Source organism: Melospiza georgiana, chromosome 3 (genome assembly GCF_028018845.1).
Source record: "Melospiza georgiana isolate bMelGeo1 chromosome 3, bMelGeo1.pri, whole genome shotgun sequence".
NCBI classification, from domain to species: Eukaryota; Metazoa; Chordata; class Aves; order Passeriformes; family Passerellidae; genus Melospiza; species Melospiza georgiana.
In genome coordinates, this window is record NC_080432.1 from 28342509 (window position 1) to 28360243 (window position 17735).

The window sequence follows — 17735 nt, forward strand, 5'->3', positions numbered from 1 at the left end:
TGAGCTACTATTTCTGATCCACGGTCACATGAAAAGGTCCCATCATGTCTCAATTGCTGTGCAGTTCTGTGGGTTTTTACTGCTCTTCTGCAACCCACACGTCCTCTCACTTCAGAATGTTTTCAATGTTTCATAACCTTAAAATCACAAGCAACCTAGGAGAGCTTGCTTGTGCTTATTCATGCTGCTGATGGACTTTTCATAGTGATGAAGAATATTCAGCTTCACTGTCATTCTGAAGAACCATATAATCATACCACTGTTTAGAAAGGAATCCTTAGGAAAGGTCATCAAGTTAACCCAGGACTGCCAAGCCCACCACTAAACCATGTCTCTAAGTGCCACATCTACATGGTCCTTTTAAATACCACTAGGGATGGTGACTTCACCATTTCCCTGGGCAGGCTTTTCCAAAGCTTGATTACCATGTCTTCACCACAGCAAAGAAAGTTTTCCAAATATCGACTCTGAATCTTTCCTGGCACAAGCTGAGGCCATTTCCCTATCCTGTTGCTTGTTACCTAGAATATCCAAACCCTCATCTGGCTACAATCTCCTTTCAGAGCAATAAGGTCTCCCTTGGGCCTTCTTTTCTCCAGAGTTGGGGCTAGACAACCCCAGCTCCTTCAGCTGCTTCTTGTAAGACTTGTGGTCTTCTACTCAGGACTGAGGCAAACAAGGCAATAAGTACCTCAGCCTTTACTTTCATCCTTTGTCACTGTGTTTCCTCTGGCATCCAATAAAGGATGGAGATTCTCCTTAGCCCTCCATTTGTTGCTAATTTATTTAAGAAGGATTTTTTTTATTGTGTGGTAGTTGACAGGTAAAGTTACATTTGGGCTTTGGCCCTTCTAATTTTCTCCCACCATAAAACTTCACGATGTTCTTGTCCTCCTGAGTTTCCTGCCCCTTCTTCCACAGGTCATAAACTCTCTTTTTTTCCCAAGGTCTAGCCAACACTCTTTGTTGAGCTGCACACTTCAGGAACCTTCTCAACTATTTTCTCTCTGCTATATTTCTAGAAGACATCTGTTAAGTTGAAGTCCCCCACAAGAACAAGGACTAGCAATTGTGAAATGCTCAGCTGCGTATAGAGTCTTTCATCTGCCTCTTCACCCTGAATGGATGATCTTTAACAGATTTCCACCAAGTTATCTGACTTGTTGGCGTACCCCCCTGTTTTTCACCTATAAAGGCTCAACCTTTCTGTCACCATCATTAGGCTCTAGAAAATCAAAACACTCCTTAACATACATAGCTACTCCAGAAGGAGGTCAGGGTGTGAAGCAGAGAGTGTCAGCCTTGGATGGCCGCCTGCACATTGAGAAGAGTGGGAAGAGACATTGTTCTGGGAAGGGAACCTCAACCCATACATTCTGCACAGGCTATTTTTACTGCTAGGCATAACAGAAGAGGGAACTTACATGTGTCCTTACATGGTTTTGCACCTCAGCTCCCTCTGCAAATCCCCAGACATGGAGATGGTGATAGAAGATTTAACTAAGATCACGGAGGCAGGGGAGTACAGGCAGGAGAAGGGGAGATCTCTTGGAAAGAGAGAAAATTACTCTTTGAAGAGAAATCTGTCCCAGAGGTTGTAGTTGTACTAAGCTAAACATCAGTGGGCTCACTCTTTGCCTCAGAGACTGACTGATTGATAAAATGTGGGCCCATACTGTGAAATTGAGCTAGTCTCCAAAGCAGGGCTGCCACACACATATTGCCTATTAGAAGCAGCTCCTGCTCATGCTATAGTCCTGAATCACACCAGCAAAGTACTGGGCCAGTTGGCCCAGATCATGTAAGAATGTAATACTGAAGAATACTATTGGGAAGAGATGCCCTGCTGTGATCACCTTTCCTGCAGGATCCTGCAAAAATTTCTTGACAATTGTCTTATTGGTGGCTGAGGAGGAAAGAGACCAGAATGTGGGGCAGCTACTCAGTGCCCTTGAGACTCTGGATACTCTTGCAGCCATCAGGAAACATTAATCCAGTGTCCTCTGTGTGTCAATGTTGTGCAACTCCCAAGGCAAGCTGTGCTGTGGAAATCAGGTGCTCCCAAAAAGGCCAGAAGGAATGGAAACATGTCACAGCCAAGGCTAGAACTGGTCACCATCACCAAGTCGCCACATAGCTCTGGCCCAGATCCACAGAAATCCCATCTGGTCTTTCCTCTGGGCTGAACCTGCACTGCCAGAGGCAGTCCCACAGCCATGATTGGTGCTGCACTCCAAGTGCAGCTCTTGGCTCCTCCCTGAGTAAACAGCTGCCCTTGCCCAATGTACTGGGATTTGAGTTTGGTACTACACAATATTTGGCATGTATAAAGGCTTTAAATACATGCTAGACCTACAGACTGTGGTCTGAACATTTTTGAGGAGTGGCAGTTCTGTTTAAAGTGAATGCTACTGAAAATTCAACAGTAACAGCATCACGAGCAAGAAAATGCAGGATTAATAATGGGGTAAAAAAGCAGTAAATCAGTGTATTTTCCTGCTGCTTTGTCAATACCAACTTTAGACAACTTCATTACAGAGTTGAAAATGCAGGCCACGAGCCTCTTACAGATCAGTCAGCTTAACCAAAAATCCCTCTCTGCTATCAGATCTATTTGAAAGCAATAATTTGGAGAAGATGAATTTAACTGTATTGACAAGCTGTGTCTGCACGTCTTTCTTTCTTTCTTTTTCTGTGCAATTCCCAATCTTCCTTCTTTGTACCAATTCCATGATGTCCCTAACAGAATTAGTGGTTGTGAAAAGATGAGAGCTACAGCATTGTAGCTTCCCATACAGGGTTACAACTTGCCTTACATTGCTTAAAATTTGGTCCAAGTCATGCCTCAACTGTAAATTACCTTTATTTTTTTGTGATGAAAACTATATATTGTATGCAAATACTGACTCCATGCATGGAAACCTTGGAGGGCTGTAATCTCCAAGGACCTGTATAAATTGTGAAATTCAAAAGAACTATACTGGTGTGAAACAGAAGACCCAAACCTGATTGATGAGGATTTGGGCAGCATCTCATTAAAAACCCACAAAGCACAAACCCAAAAGTGTGTAATATGTCCCTGTACATGGGCTGCAGTCATGCCTGTAAACAGATTTTTTCTTCCATGAGCACACAGGGGTGGTTTGCACAGGAAACAAGCGAGAGCTGCCAGGCAGATACACTTGTTAAATGCAGTCACTCCAAATTTGGGAGCACATTCCATTTCTTGGCCTTGGGCGAGGCAGGGGTTTTCCAGAGCACTCCTCGGAGCTGCGTCAGAGAGCATTTGGTCTGGGCATGACATCTCAGATGCATTATGATTTTATTTAGAACACACTTCAGCTCTGCAGGCTGCAGAGGCAAGGTGCCACACTTCAGCAAGAAGGGGAAGGACTATAAATAGAGCAGGCTGGGCTGCTACAGGCAGCTTTTTCTGGTTTAGCCTCGAAGAAGCAGAAATCCAATCTGCTGAGATGATGCACAGTACAGGCACAAGCAACAGCTCTTCTCTCCAGACAGTAATTGTCTTTCATTTTGCAGGTACACAGGTACAGCCACTTACCTTTAAGGAACAAGGACACACCACCTTCCATCTGTGCTTTCCTCCAGCTCTCAGTTTTTTGCAACCTCCTTATATGCAAATTGTCATGTTTTCATGAAACTATGTGTTCCCCTCTACTCATGAGGGGAACACATTCCTTCATTTACAAAACAAGGAATAAAATGAATCTCAAAATTAAGTGCACAGAGATAACATACATTTCAGATTTTTGAGGCCTATGGAGCTTTAAGAATTGTTGTTTAATAGCTCTTGCTCTAAGTTGTATCCAACTAGGAGATCTCCCCAGAATTGTTTGAATAAAAAAGGGACATTTTTGCTACAGGACAAGTACATAAAAATAGCACCAAGAGCCCAGTCCTATGCTCAGGAGATTTTGTTTTCCCTTGCAGGTACCTACACTGAGAGTTTTTTCTTCCCTCACTCTGTGGTTGATTTAGTTACTGTTAAAGAGAGAAAACTTACTTCTACCTATTTCCACAGCCTTTCACACCTTTCAGTGAGTATATTTTATTTACAGCACAAAGCTAATGGAAGCCGTCTTTGAACAGTGCATTTTAGACCCAAAGCACTTGAATTCTTTGAATTCCACACCCCCAAAGCTGCAGCCAAGAGTACAGAGTAATGGTTCCCTCCTGCTGGAATGCACCTTAAGAAGGGCAACATTTGAAATAATTTCAGAATATGCTCTCAATATAACACCACGCACAAAAGGAGATAGGATTACTTGGGTCAAAAAAATCAGATACTAAATATTACACTTAAAAGCAAACCATCAAGTCTTAGGGAAGACAAATGAATCTCATAAATCTTTGTCTTCCACAAAATATTTAGCCTACATTGCCTGTGTTTTCATCCCTGCTGGCCCTTGATAAATATGAAATACAAGAACCTAAGTTTGTAGAGGAGAGTATCAGTGACCTACTAAAACCAAGGACTTCCACAGACACACTTTGCTTATGGTCTACTGTAATGTTCCTCCTGCCCACCCTCTGCTACAGAGGCATGAAGGATTTCTCCATTCCACAAAGTTTAGGTTCTATTAGCCTGTTAGGTTTTTCTATACATTACTTCTGTAAATCTCTGGATGTTTGAATAATATACTTTGTTCATATTAAGAAAACACTACACAATTTTATTTGTAGAATATCAAGTTGAAAACAGATATAAAAGCAACAGAACATATAAACTTAATAGGAAACCCAACTAAAATAATAAAACAGTGCATTTTACTCGATAGTTTAATTTCAGTATGATCTTCAATAAAAACTTTACTCCTTTAAACCTGAGTACTTTAGCCTTTGTTATAATTTCTCCATTGTAGTAAAGAATCCTAAGTCACTTTAACAAACATTCTAATTAATAAATCCAGTAACACAACAAGTTTCTGTAGTGGTTCCCACTGCATGAATGCACATGGACAACACTATATATAATAAAGCCAAAGCATTTAACAAGCATGAAGAGATTTGCAATATGAATAAACTGAACACAAACCCAAGTGAACTCTACAAGTACAGAGCTGTGTTAACACAAAGGCACATTTTATTTTCATTGTAAATTCACATTTCTAGAAGGTTAAATTTTGTGCCCAGGGAACTTCAAGTCATGACAGCACAATCAGCCAAACAACTCTGATTGCACGTATCTGATCTTTCAATAGAAAAATCTGGCTTCTATTTCTTTAATCCAGTTTTATTAAAGAAGAAATTAAATTAGAAATAGAACGGCTCCCCCACCCATATTTACAGACTGCAAACTATATTGCTTTCTCATCAGAAATTCTAGTTTTCTTGTCAAATTTTGTTAAGCTTTGTAACTATCAGCACCCTCACAGTTTGGTCAAAAGCCCCACAGACACAAAGTCCCTTTTTGTCAGGGCTCCAGTCCAGGCTAGAGATGGGCTGTGTTGACAGAGTCACATTCTGCAAGAGACTAAGAGACCCTGCCACCCCCATCTCAGATCCTTCTGAATCTTTCTTCGAGCGCTGGGCTGGGTACTCACTGCCAATGAGAAAATTAAACAAAAACAGCTACTTAGAAATGTATTGAAACAAACACATCATAATCCTCTTTATTTCCTGCTCTACAGATAAGGCAAATAAATGTCTTAAAAGTAATGAATAATCATATCCAGCTATATCTACACTGCATACTTTAGTAGACATTTCATGAAAGAAAAAAGGATGTGGTAAATTTTGAATCCTGACACCCCTATCCTACAGATCTTCATTTTCTAATTGGTTGGCTTTTACCACAGCCAGAAAACTTTCATCACAACTATGCTTCTGAAACTTAATGCACCAAATTAATTGCATTTAGGACTATTAAATTATTTTTCCATGTAATCTAAGAAAATGTAAATATAAGAATGGTTAAGTCAAGGCTTTCAATATTTTTCTCAGATGTAACTGATACCATATTAGAATTTTAAGAAACCCATTTTTTTCCATTTTTCACCTTGTTAACCAAGGATATAATTAGATCTTCATTACATGAAGACAACAAGGGCAAGATTCACCTGTGCTGTAACATTTTTTCAGGGATTAATTCAAGGTTCCAGATCACATACTGACACTGAAATCACCCTTTCTACTGCATTTGTAAGCAATAATTTTAACCACATATTATGAGGTTGGAAGCCGGACCCCACTCATCATTTTCAGGAAGATTCTTTCTTAAAACATTAAATGGTTCATTTCTTAGTCCGGGCTGGAGAAGTGATCACTTACTATTTCCAGAGATGAAGGCTCCCAGATCCTCCACTTGTCATAAATATATCTCTGTTCTGTGGCAGGTGCCGAACCTGCCAAATTGTAGATTTTTGTGCCTAACAAAAGGAAATCAGCATTGAACAGAAGTCATTTGGAGATGAACTTCATTGGAAAGGACACAGAATCTTAAAACAGAGATCACCTGTATGAAAAGAGGCCAGCCTTCCCATAGTGGATGGTTAATTTCACTGTATGATATCTCTTAAAATCATTACTGGAAGGGACTATATTACACTGTGCAAACAAAACACAGTCAACAACTCAAACCTCAGTCAGGGAACTAAGATCATATAGCAACAGAAACCACTTCGGGAAAAACCCAACACGTCCTCTGACTTAATGTATATCTGTCTGCAAACGTCCACTAGGAAAAGCTTAAATGCGCTAAATGAACAACAAATTATATTTTCACATTTTATTACAAAATTATTTATAAATAAATAAGTTAAATTTATTGTTTTATTCTCCAAAAAAATTCTTTGATTCAGAATCAAGTACCTCCAACACCTTATCTGCTCTGAATGATAGTATAGAAAATACTAAGAGATACTAAGTTGAAACTCAGCCTTTTCTAAAAAAAGGAAGTCCTAAAGAACTTCACAATAAAAGCGCCTTTTCTTGAATTACCACCAGATCTTGTTCACTAAAAAAAACAACCAAACAAACAAAAAAACCCAAATAAAAACCCAAAACCAAAAAAAAAAAACCACAAAAAAACCCAAAAAAAATCCACAAAAAACCAAACCAAAACAGAACAAAAAAAAGCCCAACAAAACAAAAAACCCACCCAAAAAAGCAACATGAACCAAACAAAACAAAACAAAAAAATTATGAAGTAACCTGGGCATTTCTTACATATTTGTACTACACCTGTAGTAATTTAGAATTTAGAAAGTTTGTCTCTTATTAAGAAATTCTCAGTCTCCCCATACCTTCTCTGAAACAGAAGCAAAACCTTTGGTTGGATGCTGAGTTCTCATATCAAAAACATGGAATTTTCCCTCAAGCGATGTGGCCACCAGCTTATTCATATTTATATCTTTTCTGTCAAACTCCACACTGCAAACCTGGATATAGAACAAGATAAATTCAGTCTTGTAATTTAGTCACTGTTAAAAAAAATGGGTGTTTTGAAATTTGTAAATATGTATTAATCATTGCTTAATTCCACAATAATATCATCATCAAACAGGAAATAAACATGTTGATCTGAAAACATTAATCCACTGAAAAATGTCCTCATCAAGAATGAGAGGGGTACAACATGCTGAACCTAAAGAAAATTATTCCTTGGTACAATCTCAGCAGAAACATCTTCTGGGTAAGTTTCACACAGACAGAGTCCTTTTGATTTTTCCATCCTACATAGGAGCTGGAATGAAAAACACTTTTGTGATTTCCTTACCCCATTCTTAATGTTGGTCTCCCATCGTAGTGACATGGTTTTTAAGTCAAACAATTTAATGTCCCCATTGTCATATCCGGCACATACAACACGTTCCTCTTGATTGTAAGCATTACCTGGACACAGAGAGAGAATTTACCAGAAAACACAAAACCTCTTTAGCCTGTAAATTTCAGAAGTTCCAGGCCTACAGTTTCAACTTCCATTTATACAACAACAACAACAACAACAACAACAACAACAAGTTGTTGGCATATTAAGATGTCCTGAACCGGATGCTTTTCAAACCTGAAGGGTCTAGAAAAATCTTGTGTAGGACACAAGCAACTTTGCTCTCTCCAAAGAAAAATGCAGAGCTCACATCAAGCATTGCTGTTTTCTTTAATTTGCTCTTAATTAATCAAGGGACTTCTCTTAAATTAACTGCTTCATGCTTGGTAGCTGCAGCTACACAACAGTGGTGAGCTCCCTGTACATGGCAACATTTACACTCCTTCCAGACCACACAACTAGATACGCTATTTTTACATTTCTAGGCATATAAATAAAGCTTGCACAGCTTACCTGTGAAACCACAGAATCATTAATCATTTATGTTGGAAAAGACCTTCAAGATGATCAAGTCCAACTACAAACGGTGACCAAAAGTGATTAGAGAATGAATCCAAAACCCATCTATCACAAACCCACAAAACTGGTTTATTTTGAAGAAAAAAACCCACACATAATTTTTCAAGTGTAGAAAAGTAAAACCTGCTACTTATACATCCATACAAAATAAAGTATTCCATAACATCCTGAAATACATTGACAATCATCAAAACACAGTCATGTGAGAGGGAGGAATGGTCATAGTCTGATCAATTACCAAATGCCACAGTCCAGCAGTCTCTTTTGCTCTCCCCCTGTACAGGTTCCATATTAGCCACAGGAGTGTCCTTCTGCCTTGGGTCCCACACCTTCACAGTTCCTGGGAAAGAAAGACAATAGATTTTGTATTAGGAATACATTGTCATACTGTGTTCACCTTCCCAGGAAAGCCCTTTGCTTTTCATCCTAATCATTCAAAAGACAGGAGCAACTCTTTCAACTCTAGCAAGCCGCACTGTGTTTTGTCGACATAAGAAAGAACCACAGAACTACACAGAAACAGAGTGAAAGCATTTGTTAAAGATGTATTTTCTCTGGCTGATATTTTGCATTTATTATGGTTTGTGTTCCTTCTGTCTCGTGCCCAGTGACAACAGTACCTTTTGCTTATCTGTGGCTTCTAGAAGAATTAGAGAAAATGGGTCCCAAGAAAGATTCAAAAGACAGTGTACAAAGAACTAGTTGCTACAGCTTGTAACTAGTTCAGATGGCAGACTATGCCCTGCCATCAAGAGCTTGCAGGCTCACATGAACTGGGAAGACTTGCAAAGTTCACTAACTCACCATCTCGACTGCCAGTCACAATTTCTGGTGCACCTTCCCCAATTCCTAAGCCACCTACACCATCTATACTGTTTATGATTTCCTTATGACCTTTCACAGAATACACTGGTATTTCAGGAGCTTCTAAATTCCTAGGCAAGAAAGAAAAAGAACAGAAAACATGGCATTTTTCCTTGACACTCAGGATTTGTATAAAAATGAAAGGAAACTTGAGCACAAATCATAAAAGCTCAGATTAACGGTGAGAACAAATATGGATATCACCACTAAGAACCATGAGTCTTTGTTTGATTCCTTCTTTGGCTACTGTTTTGGACTGCTCCAAAAGATTTGGCTCTGTTCTGAACCTCCCTGTTTGTAAAGGCAGTTGTGAGATTCACCACAGCAACCACTCAGGACCAGTTTTACACGCTGGGCTCAAAAATGAATCACACTACAGATCAAGATACTACAAGTGTCTTTACTTTCAGTAGGTGCATAAAATAATTTGATTCATTGATCCCCACCTAGCTCTGACTACTGCTAACTTCAGTAATAATAGGTGACCATTATTACTGCTAACTTCAGTAATAATAGGTGACTATTGTATCTAGGCATGAGTTTCATGATTCTTTCCCACCAATTCCCATTCTTTGAGAATCCTTCAGAATTTTATTTTACATTTCAACTAGTAGCTGTCCATGTAATTCTTGCTATTCCAACAAGAACCAGTAGCTCCTTGACACAGGGCAATATAATAATGATAATAAAAAAATCCCCTTTTGACACTCCTACTTTATTTGACCATAAATTTACCTAGACATTAATTACACCAATAATTCAGGGACATAGAGGAAATATTTGAAATGTCAAGATTAAAAATATTTATTTAATCTAGACATGAAATTTAGGTTGAACACAACCTCTTGTTTGTACTTATGCATCCATTCAAAAGCCTTTATCAGAGGATAACCTCACAGAACTTTAACAGGTTTTTGTAGCTGCACACAGAAGATGGGAGTGAAGCAGCACTGAATTAAACACGGTGCAGAATTCTGTGTTGTTTCTACAAAACAGGCATGGTCCAAATACAATAGCCAGCGAAGCCTGCACTAGGTCCCAACCACACATGGGCAGCATGGAGAGCATCTCATGCAAAATCCACAAACAGAAACCTCTGTTCAGACAGACATGGAAAATATCAAGTAAAAATGCTTCCAGAAAATGCTTACCATATGTTAAGGTTTCCATCGAAATCTCCTGTCGCTAAGTATCTTTGCTGCAGAGATGTAGCACCAAAAGTTCCACATTTTATAGGCTTGGGCTTTTCGATCTTTTAAAGAAAGGAAATGTCTGTGTCAGCACATGGAAAAGGCAAACACACCCGTAGGCCACACAGTTCTAAAGAGTGCACAGGGGCAAGGGTCAGCAAAACACACATGGGATATTTGGTGCAAAATACTACCAAAATGTTATTGAAGGCAAGCTGCACTTTGAGTTTCATCCTTGTGCACAGAAAAGCAGAGGGCCGAGGTTACTGGTCTGGAAGAAAACACTCAAAACACTCTGCTTGTGGCCTAGTGGGGCCTTATGCACCTGAGGAACTGCTATGTCTCAGAAGAAGTGAACACTCAGAGGTCAATCTGAGAGAAAAAAACCAACCAAACAAAAAAGCAAAAAACCAACCAACCAGCCAAAAAAACCCCAAAACCCAACCAACCAACCTCAAACCCCAGCAAAAAAAAAAAAACAAAACAAAAACAAAAAAAAAAAACAAAAAAAAAAAAAAAAACAAAAAAAAAAAAGCAACCAAACAAACGAAAAAACACTCCCAAAAAAGCTAAACACAGGCAGACAGGCAGAAACCAGAAAACCAGAAACCCATAACACAACACATGAAAACAACCTACAAAACACAGCAGTGAACAAAATCGCAGAATCACAGCCTCAGTTAGGTTGAAAAAGACCTCTGAGATAGTCGAGTCCAACCTGTGACCGGCCACTACGTTGTCAACTAAACCATGGCACTGAGTGCCAAATCCAGTCTTCCCTTAAACATCTCCAGGGACGGTGACTCCATCACCTCCCTGGGCAGCCCATTTCAACGTCTAATCACCCTTTCTGTGAGGAAATTCCTCCTAATGTCAAATCGAAACCTCAGCAGCTTAAGTTCTGTCAGCAGTTGCCTGGGAAAAGAGAGACTCCCACCCGGCTACAACCTTTCAGGGAATTGTGGTGAGCGTTTCTTATCAAGAAACGACAGGGTATCAGTGAATCAGCACATTTAACACGTAAATCAGCTCCTGTCTTTTATCCCCGGGCTCTGGACAAACGTCCCGGCAGCTGTTCCCGAGGGACCGTGCTCACCTCCCGCAGCACCTCCAGACGGGCTCCGTGCAGCTCGTACAGCTGGATGATGCCGGTGCCGCGGGCGGCGCTGCCCAGGCACATCAGGCGGGCGCTGCGGGGCACCCACTTGCAATCGAACACGGTGTAGCTCAGCGCCTGCTGGACGTGCGACACCACCTGCGGCCGCTCCAGACCCAGCACCGCCGACATCCCGCACCGCTCCTTCCCCGGCCCCGGCGGCCGCGGCGGAAGCGCCCGGCGGCCCCTTCCGGCGAGAGCCGTACCACGTGTGCTCCGCGGCCAGCATGGAGACCGAGGCGGGCGCTAGCGGCGGCTTCACCAGCGTCGTGTCCCGGCGGAGCCGGAGGAAGCGGCGGGCGGGCGGCGAGGAGCCGGCGGCGGGAGCTGCCATGGACACGGCGGGACCGCGGCCCAGCAAGCGGCCGGCGTTCCCACCCGTGGCCGCCGAGGCGCTCGGGGTACGCGGGGTGCCGGGGAAACGCCGCTCCCGCATGTCCGCTGTCCCCCGCCTCACGGCCTGCTGCGTCTCGCCCCCGGCAGGTTGGGAAAGGTGAGCTGAGGAAGATCCCTGTGCCGGCCAACAGGTACACGCCGCTTAAGGAGAACTGGATGAAGATATTCACGCCCATTGTGGAGCATCTGCAGCTTCAAATCAGGTTCAACTTGAAAACGAGAAATGTTGAGATTAAGGTAAGGGGAGCAACTTCTTGGGCCTTCCCCGGTAAGAGAAGGTTGTGTGCAGACCTCGTAGCACCTTCCAGTGTCTGAAGGGGCCTCCAAGGAAGCTGGAGAGGGTCTCTTTGTCAGGAACTGTAGTGACAGGACAAGGAGTTACATTTACAAATTGAAAGAAGGAAGATTTAGTTTGGATGTTGGGAAAGATTTTTTTACTGTGAGAGTAGTGAGACACTGGAGGTGGTTCCCCGGGGCTGCCCCAACCCTGGCAGTGTTCAAAGCAGGTTGGATAAGGCCTTGAGCAGCCTGGTTTAGTGACAGATGTCCCTTCCTGTGGCAGGGGGGTTGGCACTAGATGATCTTATGGTCCACTCCAACCTCTTACCGTTCTATGATTCTGCCTCCTGAAAAGCAGGGCCTCTTCTCATGGTTGTTCTTGGTCCACAGATTAAAGACTAGAGAAGTCGTAAATCCCATTTAATGCTTGGAAAAATGGAAACTGTGTGGTGTCACCTCCCCAGGGATCACATCTGGCAGTTGTTGCTTAGAACAAGTAATTACTGCAAGTAAAATCCAAAACTACAGATCCGTTCCAGAAGGAGCCAGCAGAAGTTGGGGGAGTTTTTGTAGGAGAAAGTTATGTACTATAGAAAGTTATGTACGTGAAGGAAGAATTTTCATCCATGTCTTAGATACGATTTTGTAATTCAATGTTTTCCGGCTATTTAAGGTTACCAAATACTGACGTGAAAGTAAACAGTATCTTTTAAGGGGGCACTGAATCTCCTAATGCCTTTGTTTGTGGCAGACAGTAAGGGCCCATAGTTTAATAGCATGTGATTTTTCTTTAATGGATTGCAATGGAATACCTTAGGGCACAGACACCTGTATAAACCTGTAATTCTTGTAGATACTCATTCTTTATCCTTATTCCTCTTGAGGAATGTTCACACCAGGAATTTTTAAGGGCATATCTAAAGTTTTGACGTACAACTCACTGTATTAGCACCACTGACATGAGAGATTTTCCAATGTAATAGTGAAAATACAACAGGAATTTTGCTTCCTAACGATGAAATGTTATCACAAGTTTGATGGCAGGAATTGAAGGAAAGGTGACAGAATTATCCCTTATTTACTTTATTTCCTAGAAATAACCTCAGGGGAAAGGTAGGGAGGAGCAGGAACTCCTGCAGTTTCACTCCATAACTGTGCAGGAGAAAACCCTGGGATTTTTAACACCACCTTTTGATATGAAATGATGTCTGGTGAAAAACAAGGTAGTTTTGTTCTTAATCAAGGTAATTTTATTTTGCCCATATCCATCATCAATATAAAACTTTGAAATTAATTTCATTCATCTGCTAAGGTATATTTAGGATATTGTCATTAGAATAACTCTCGTGCCGTCACCATCCTTCTCTTTTTCCTGCTGTTTGCTGTTGCCGTTTAGTTTGTGTTGTTTTTGGGTTTTCTCCACCAAAAGGGTTCTACTCAGTCAGTGGTGGTGTGGATTTTCAGCAGCTTTTCTCTTCTCTCCCCTCCAAGTGCAGGCTGATCTTTAAAGTTCTGATCCTAACTTGCCTGGTCTTAATTTGCAAACATAACTTCTTGTCTTGCAGACTTGTCAAGAGACAAAGGATCTCAGTGCTCTGACAAAAGCAGCTGATTTTGTGAAAGCCTTTATACTTGGATTTCAAGTAGAGGTGAGTCTCCTAACAACCAGATTGAGAGATTGCTCCAGTTTACTGGTCTGTCCCTGGCCTCTGCAAATTACAATAAGAAATAAAGAGAAAAATCCTTAGGTGGTTTTCTAGAAATCAATGTTTTCTAGAAATTGTGACTGGAGTAGACATCCAGTTTCTTAAGATAATGCCAGATAAAAAAGTAGCCTACAAACAGCACATAAACAGAAAACATAGGTTGTGTGAGACAAGCATAAAAGAATAATCTCTCTCTGAGGTCCCCTGCACTGGTAGAGACTGCTCATTTTTCTTAAGCCCAAGCCAATAACCTCCAGTCTGTGCAAAACTCACAGAATCACAGAATTAACGAGGTCAGAAAAGACCTTTGAGATCATCAAGTCCAACCTATGACTTTATCAACTAAACCATGGCAATGAGTGCCACATCCAGTTATTTTTTAAACACCTCCAGGGATGGTGACTCTACCAGCTCCCTGGGAAGCCCATTCCAGTTCCCAATCACTCCTTCTGTGAAGTACTTATTCCTGATATCCAGCCTAAACTTCCCCTGGTGCAGCTTGAGACTGTGTTCTCTTGTCCTGTCCCTGGTTGCCTGGGAGGTGAGACCAACCCTACCTGGCTACACTCTCCTTTCAGGCAGTTGTACAGAGTGATAAGGTCTCCCCTGAGCCTCCTTCTCTCCAGGCTGAGCCCCTCCAGCTCCCTCAACCACTTCTCCTAGGACTTTTGTTCCAGACCCTTCATCAGCCTTGCTGCTCTTCTCTGGGCACATTCGAGCATCTGAAAGTCCTTCTTAAATTGGGGTGCCCAAAACAGTAGTAGACATAATAGTCAAGGTATGGCCTAACCAATGCAAAGTACAGGGGAAGAATGACTTCCCTGCTCCTGCTGGCCACACTGTTCCTGATCCAGGCCAGGATGCCATTTGCTTTCTTGGCCATGTCAGTACACTGCTGGCTTGTATTCAGCCAGCTGTCAGCTGAACCCCCAGGTTCCTTTCTACCTGGTTGCTGTTGTGGCCAAAGTGTAGGACCCGGCACATGGATTTACTAAAGCCTGTATTAATGGATTTGGCCCATCTATCCAGCCTGTCCAGGTCCTTCTGCAGAGCCCTCCGAGCCTCAGCAGATCACCAGTTGTGCTTGCAGCTTGGTGTCATCTGCGAATTTGCTAAAGGTGGACTCTCATCCAGATTATCAGTAGATACTAAATAGGACTGGGCCTGTTGGAGCAAACAAACCCACTTTTTTCAGTGTTGCAGGGGCTGCTCCTTGCTCTAGACCTGTACTGGATCCACTAGCCCTAGGGAGGCAGGGCTGAATGCAGGGACATCCAAGCCTGTGTAGGGTTCTCTAGATGGAAATATTTGTATTGCTGTTAAAAAAAAGTGGATTTAACTTTAGTTGTTATTTACTAGGTTGTGTGTATAAAGAGAACAGCAGCTTTCACTGTGTTACTGGAAAAAATAACTGCTGATAACAAATCTCCTGCTCTTTTAGGATGCCCTTGCTCTCATCAGATTAGATGATCTTTTTCTGGAGTCATTTGAAGTTACAGACGGTGAGTATTTTCTGATGCAGCATTCAAGAAGTCATGTATGCATCCTGTTACTATGGATTTGTTTTTTCTTTCCCCCTGCTCCACTTTTATCGCTTGCCCTCATGGATCAGGAAAGTCAGAAACATCTAATTTTATGTAATACTGGGACTCCTTGGAGTCCCCTGTAGAGCAGGATCTAAACCTGATCTACTTTATTTCTACCAGTGCTAGCTTGGTGCACTTTGACTCCATTTCCTCAACACAAAGTGCAGTGCCTTTCTCTGCAGTTCTAAAGGAGACTTCTGCGAGCCAGAAACCCCATGTCAGCACTGGCTGCAGTGTGCACTACTAGTCAAAAAAAAGCTGAAATCCAGATGGATCTGTGTTGACCAGTGAAGTTGGTTTTGTAGTACTTGGCACAAGTTGTTTCCAGCAACTTGACCAAGGAAAGTATTAACAGGAATACACACCACTGCTGTTACCCTGGTCATGCTATTCTCATTTCAGTCAAACCTTTGAAAGGAGATCATCTGTCAAGAGCAATAGGGAGAATAGCAGGGAAAGGTGGAAAAACCAAATTCACCATAGAAAATGTGACCAGGACACGCATCGTTCTTGCTGACACGTAAGTACAGACTGACTTCCTCCTAGGCAAAGCACAACCCCTCAGCTAATCCATGTCCTATGCCAGAAACAAAGATAACTTAAATTTTATGAAACTGTAGAGTAGTAGTAAGAAAAAATATTTAAGAGACTATTTTAATGAATACAAATTATTTGACCTTTTATTATGAGAATGATAGTGTCATCAGCGCATCTAGAATTCAGTCACTCCCTACAGCATAAGAATTCCTTCTTATGAATAATCAAAATTGAACTCACAAACACAGCAATGTTTTCCTCCTGAAGCTGCTACACTGTTAAATCTGCAAATGGTAAAATCTATTTTTAAAGGATTTAGAAGAGCACAAGTCTTATGTTGTAGGTTTTGTGGGTTTCGGTTGGGTTTTTTTTTGTTTACAAGTGTAGAAAAGAAACTAGGACACTGATAAAAAATTCCACATTTATCTCTAACCTCCAGTTCTCCATTAACTGTGCAATCTCTTCAGTTACTGTTAACTACTGCTACTTTTCTTTCTACAGAAAAATTCATATTTTGGGATCTTTTCAGAACATTAAAATGGCACGAACAGCAATTTGCAATCTAATTTTAGGTAAGTCCTCTTATTTATTCTTCACTGCATATGAATCTTGCAGTTTGAGAAACTGCTTTATGGCTCTCACCCTCTTCCCTGTCCTGTCCACACCTATATTTGGAGTAAATAGCTTGCTGGCAGTTGGCTTGTTGCTCTTAAGAGAAAAATCTAGGGGAGAAGCAGGGAATCCAGGACTTGCTTTCTGGCTCCAAAATCCTCACCACATTGCAGAAAGATGTTCTGCATTTCGATTTAGCTACAGCATTCCCTAAACGGTCTCAAAAGCCAGAGGGAGCAACCCACTCAAAGCAGAAGTTGAGCTCTGCACTTGCAGTAAGATGGTGACTGACCTTGCCCATCCTTCTCACCCTTTGGCTTAGTTCTCCACTTTTAACACAGTGTGAGCACAACACATCCATTTTTGTGACAGATTACATTTCTTGAGTAGATTTGTGCCTTCTTCTGCAGGAAGTCCTCCATCCAAAGTTTATGGCAATATTAGGGCAGTGGCCAGCAGAGCAGCTGAGAGGTTCTGAGCTGCACCACCGAGGACTGGGGCTGGAAGTCCAGGTTCCTGAACACAGGAGAAGCCGAGAGCTACAGAAGCCATCAGTTTTCTGCTGGATTTGGAAGCCCAGAAGAAAACCACAACTGTTTGTGCAGTCTGATTGACTTTGGGCATGTGGTCTGATTTGAACACACCTAATGTTTCTGTCTAGTCATTAAAAGAGGTTTTAAACTGTGTCTATATCAAAAGTCCATGATTTTACTTGAACAGCCTCAAACAAAAACCTGCTTCATTACAGATTTTCTGAATATCAGACTTAAGACGCTGCTTCTTCAGAAAGCCTTGGTGTTTAATGTTTCACGCCTAAAGGAATTGGCAGAGTTATGCATTTATAAACACACATCATGGTTTAGTATCTTCCTGAAAGAAGGAGGAGTCAACTGGAATGCAGAGTCCAATGGCAGGCTGTCCACTGAGTGCTGCTGCTGAACAATGCATCACATGAAAAGAGTAAGATGAAGGGGTAAATAACACACTTGAACTGAATCCTGAATCTGCACACATATAGATTTCTTAATTCCTACAAATTAT

General features: G+C 41.5%; 2 protein-coding genes across 2 annotated transcripts; one reads left to right on the forward strand and one right to left on the reverse strand.

Annotated features, from left to right (window-relative positions):
* Positions 1–5086: 5086 nt before the first annotated feature.
* Positions 5087–11752, reverse strand: DNAAF10 (dynein axonemal assembly factor 10). Its single transcript, XM_058021241.1, has 8 exons — positions 11519–11752; positions 10384–10484; positions 9173–9303; positions 8607–8708; positions 7739–7854; positions 7266–7400; positions 6292–6389; positions 5087–5563 (listed from the first exon to the last, which is right to left on the reverse strand). The coding sequence occupies exons 1-8, from the start codon at positions 11708–11710 to the stop codon at positions 5356–5358; spliced, it is 1083 nt and encodes a 360-aa protein (XP_057877224.1). The 5' UTR covers positions 11711–11752; the 3' UTR covers positions 5087–5355.
* A 38-nt stretch (positions 11753–11790) lies between these two features.
* On the forward strand, positions 11791–17392 carry PNO1 (partner of NOB1 homolog). The gene is made up of 7 exons (XM_058021243.1): positions 11791–11979; positions 12062–12211; positions 13819–13902; positions 15401–15461; positions 15948–16065; positions 16584–16654; positions 17105–17392. The coding sequence occupies exons 1-7, from the start codon at positions 11806–11808 to the stop codon at positions 17170–17172; spliced, it is 726 nt and encodes a 241-aa protein (XP_057877226.1). The 5' UTR covers positions 11791–11805; the 3' UTR covers positions 17173–17392.
* The last annotated feature ends 343 nt before the right edge of the window (positions 17393–17735 follow it).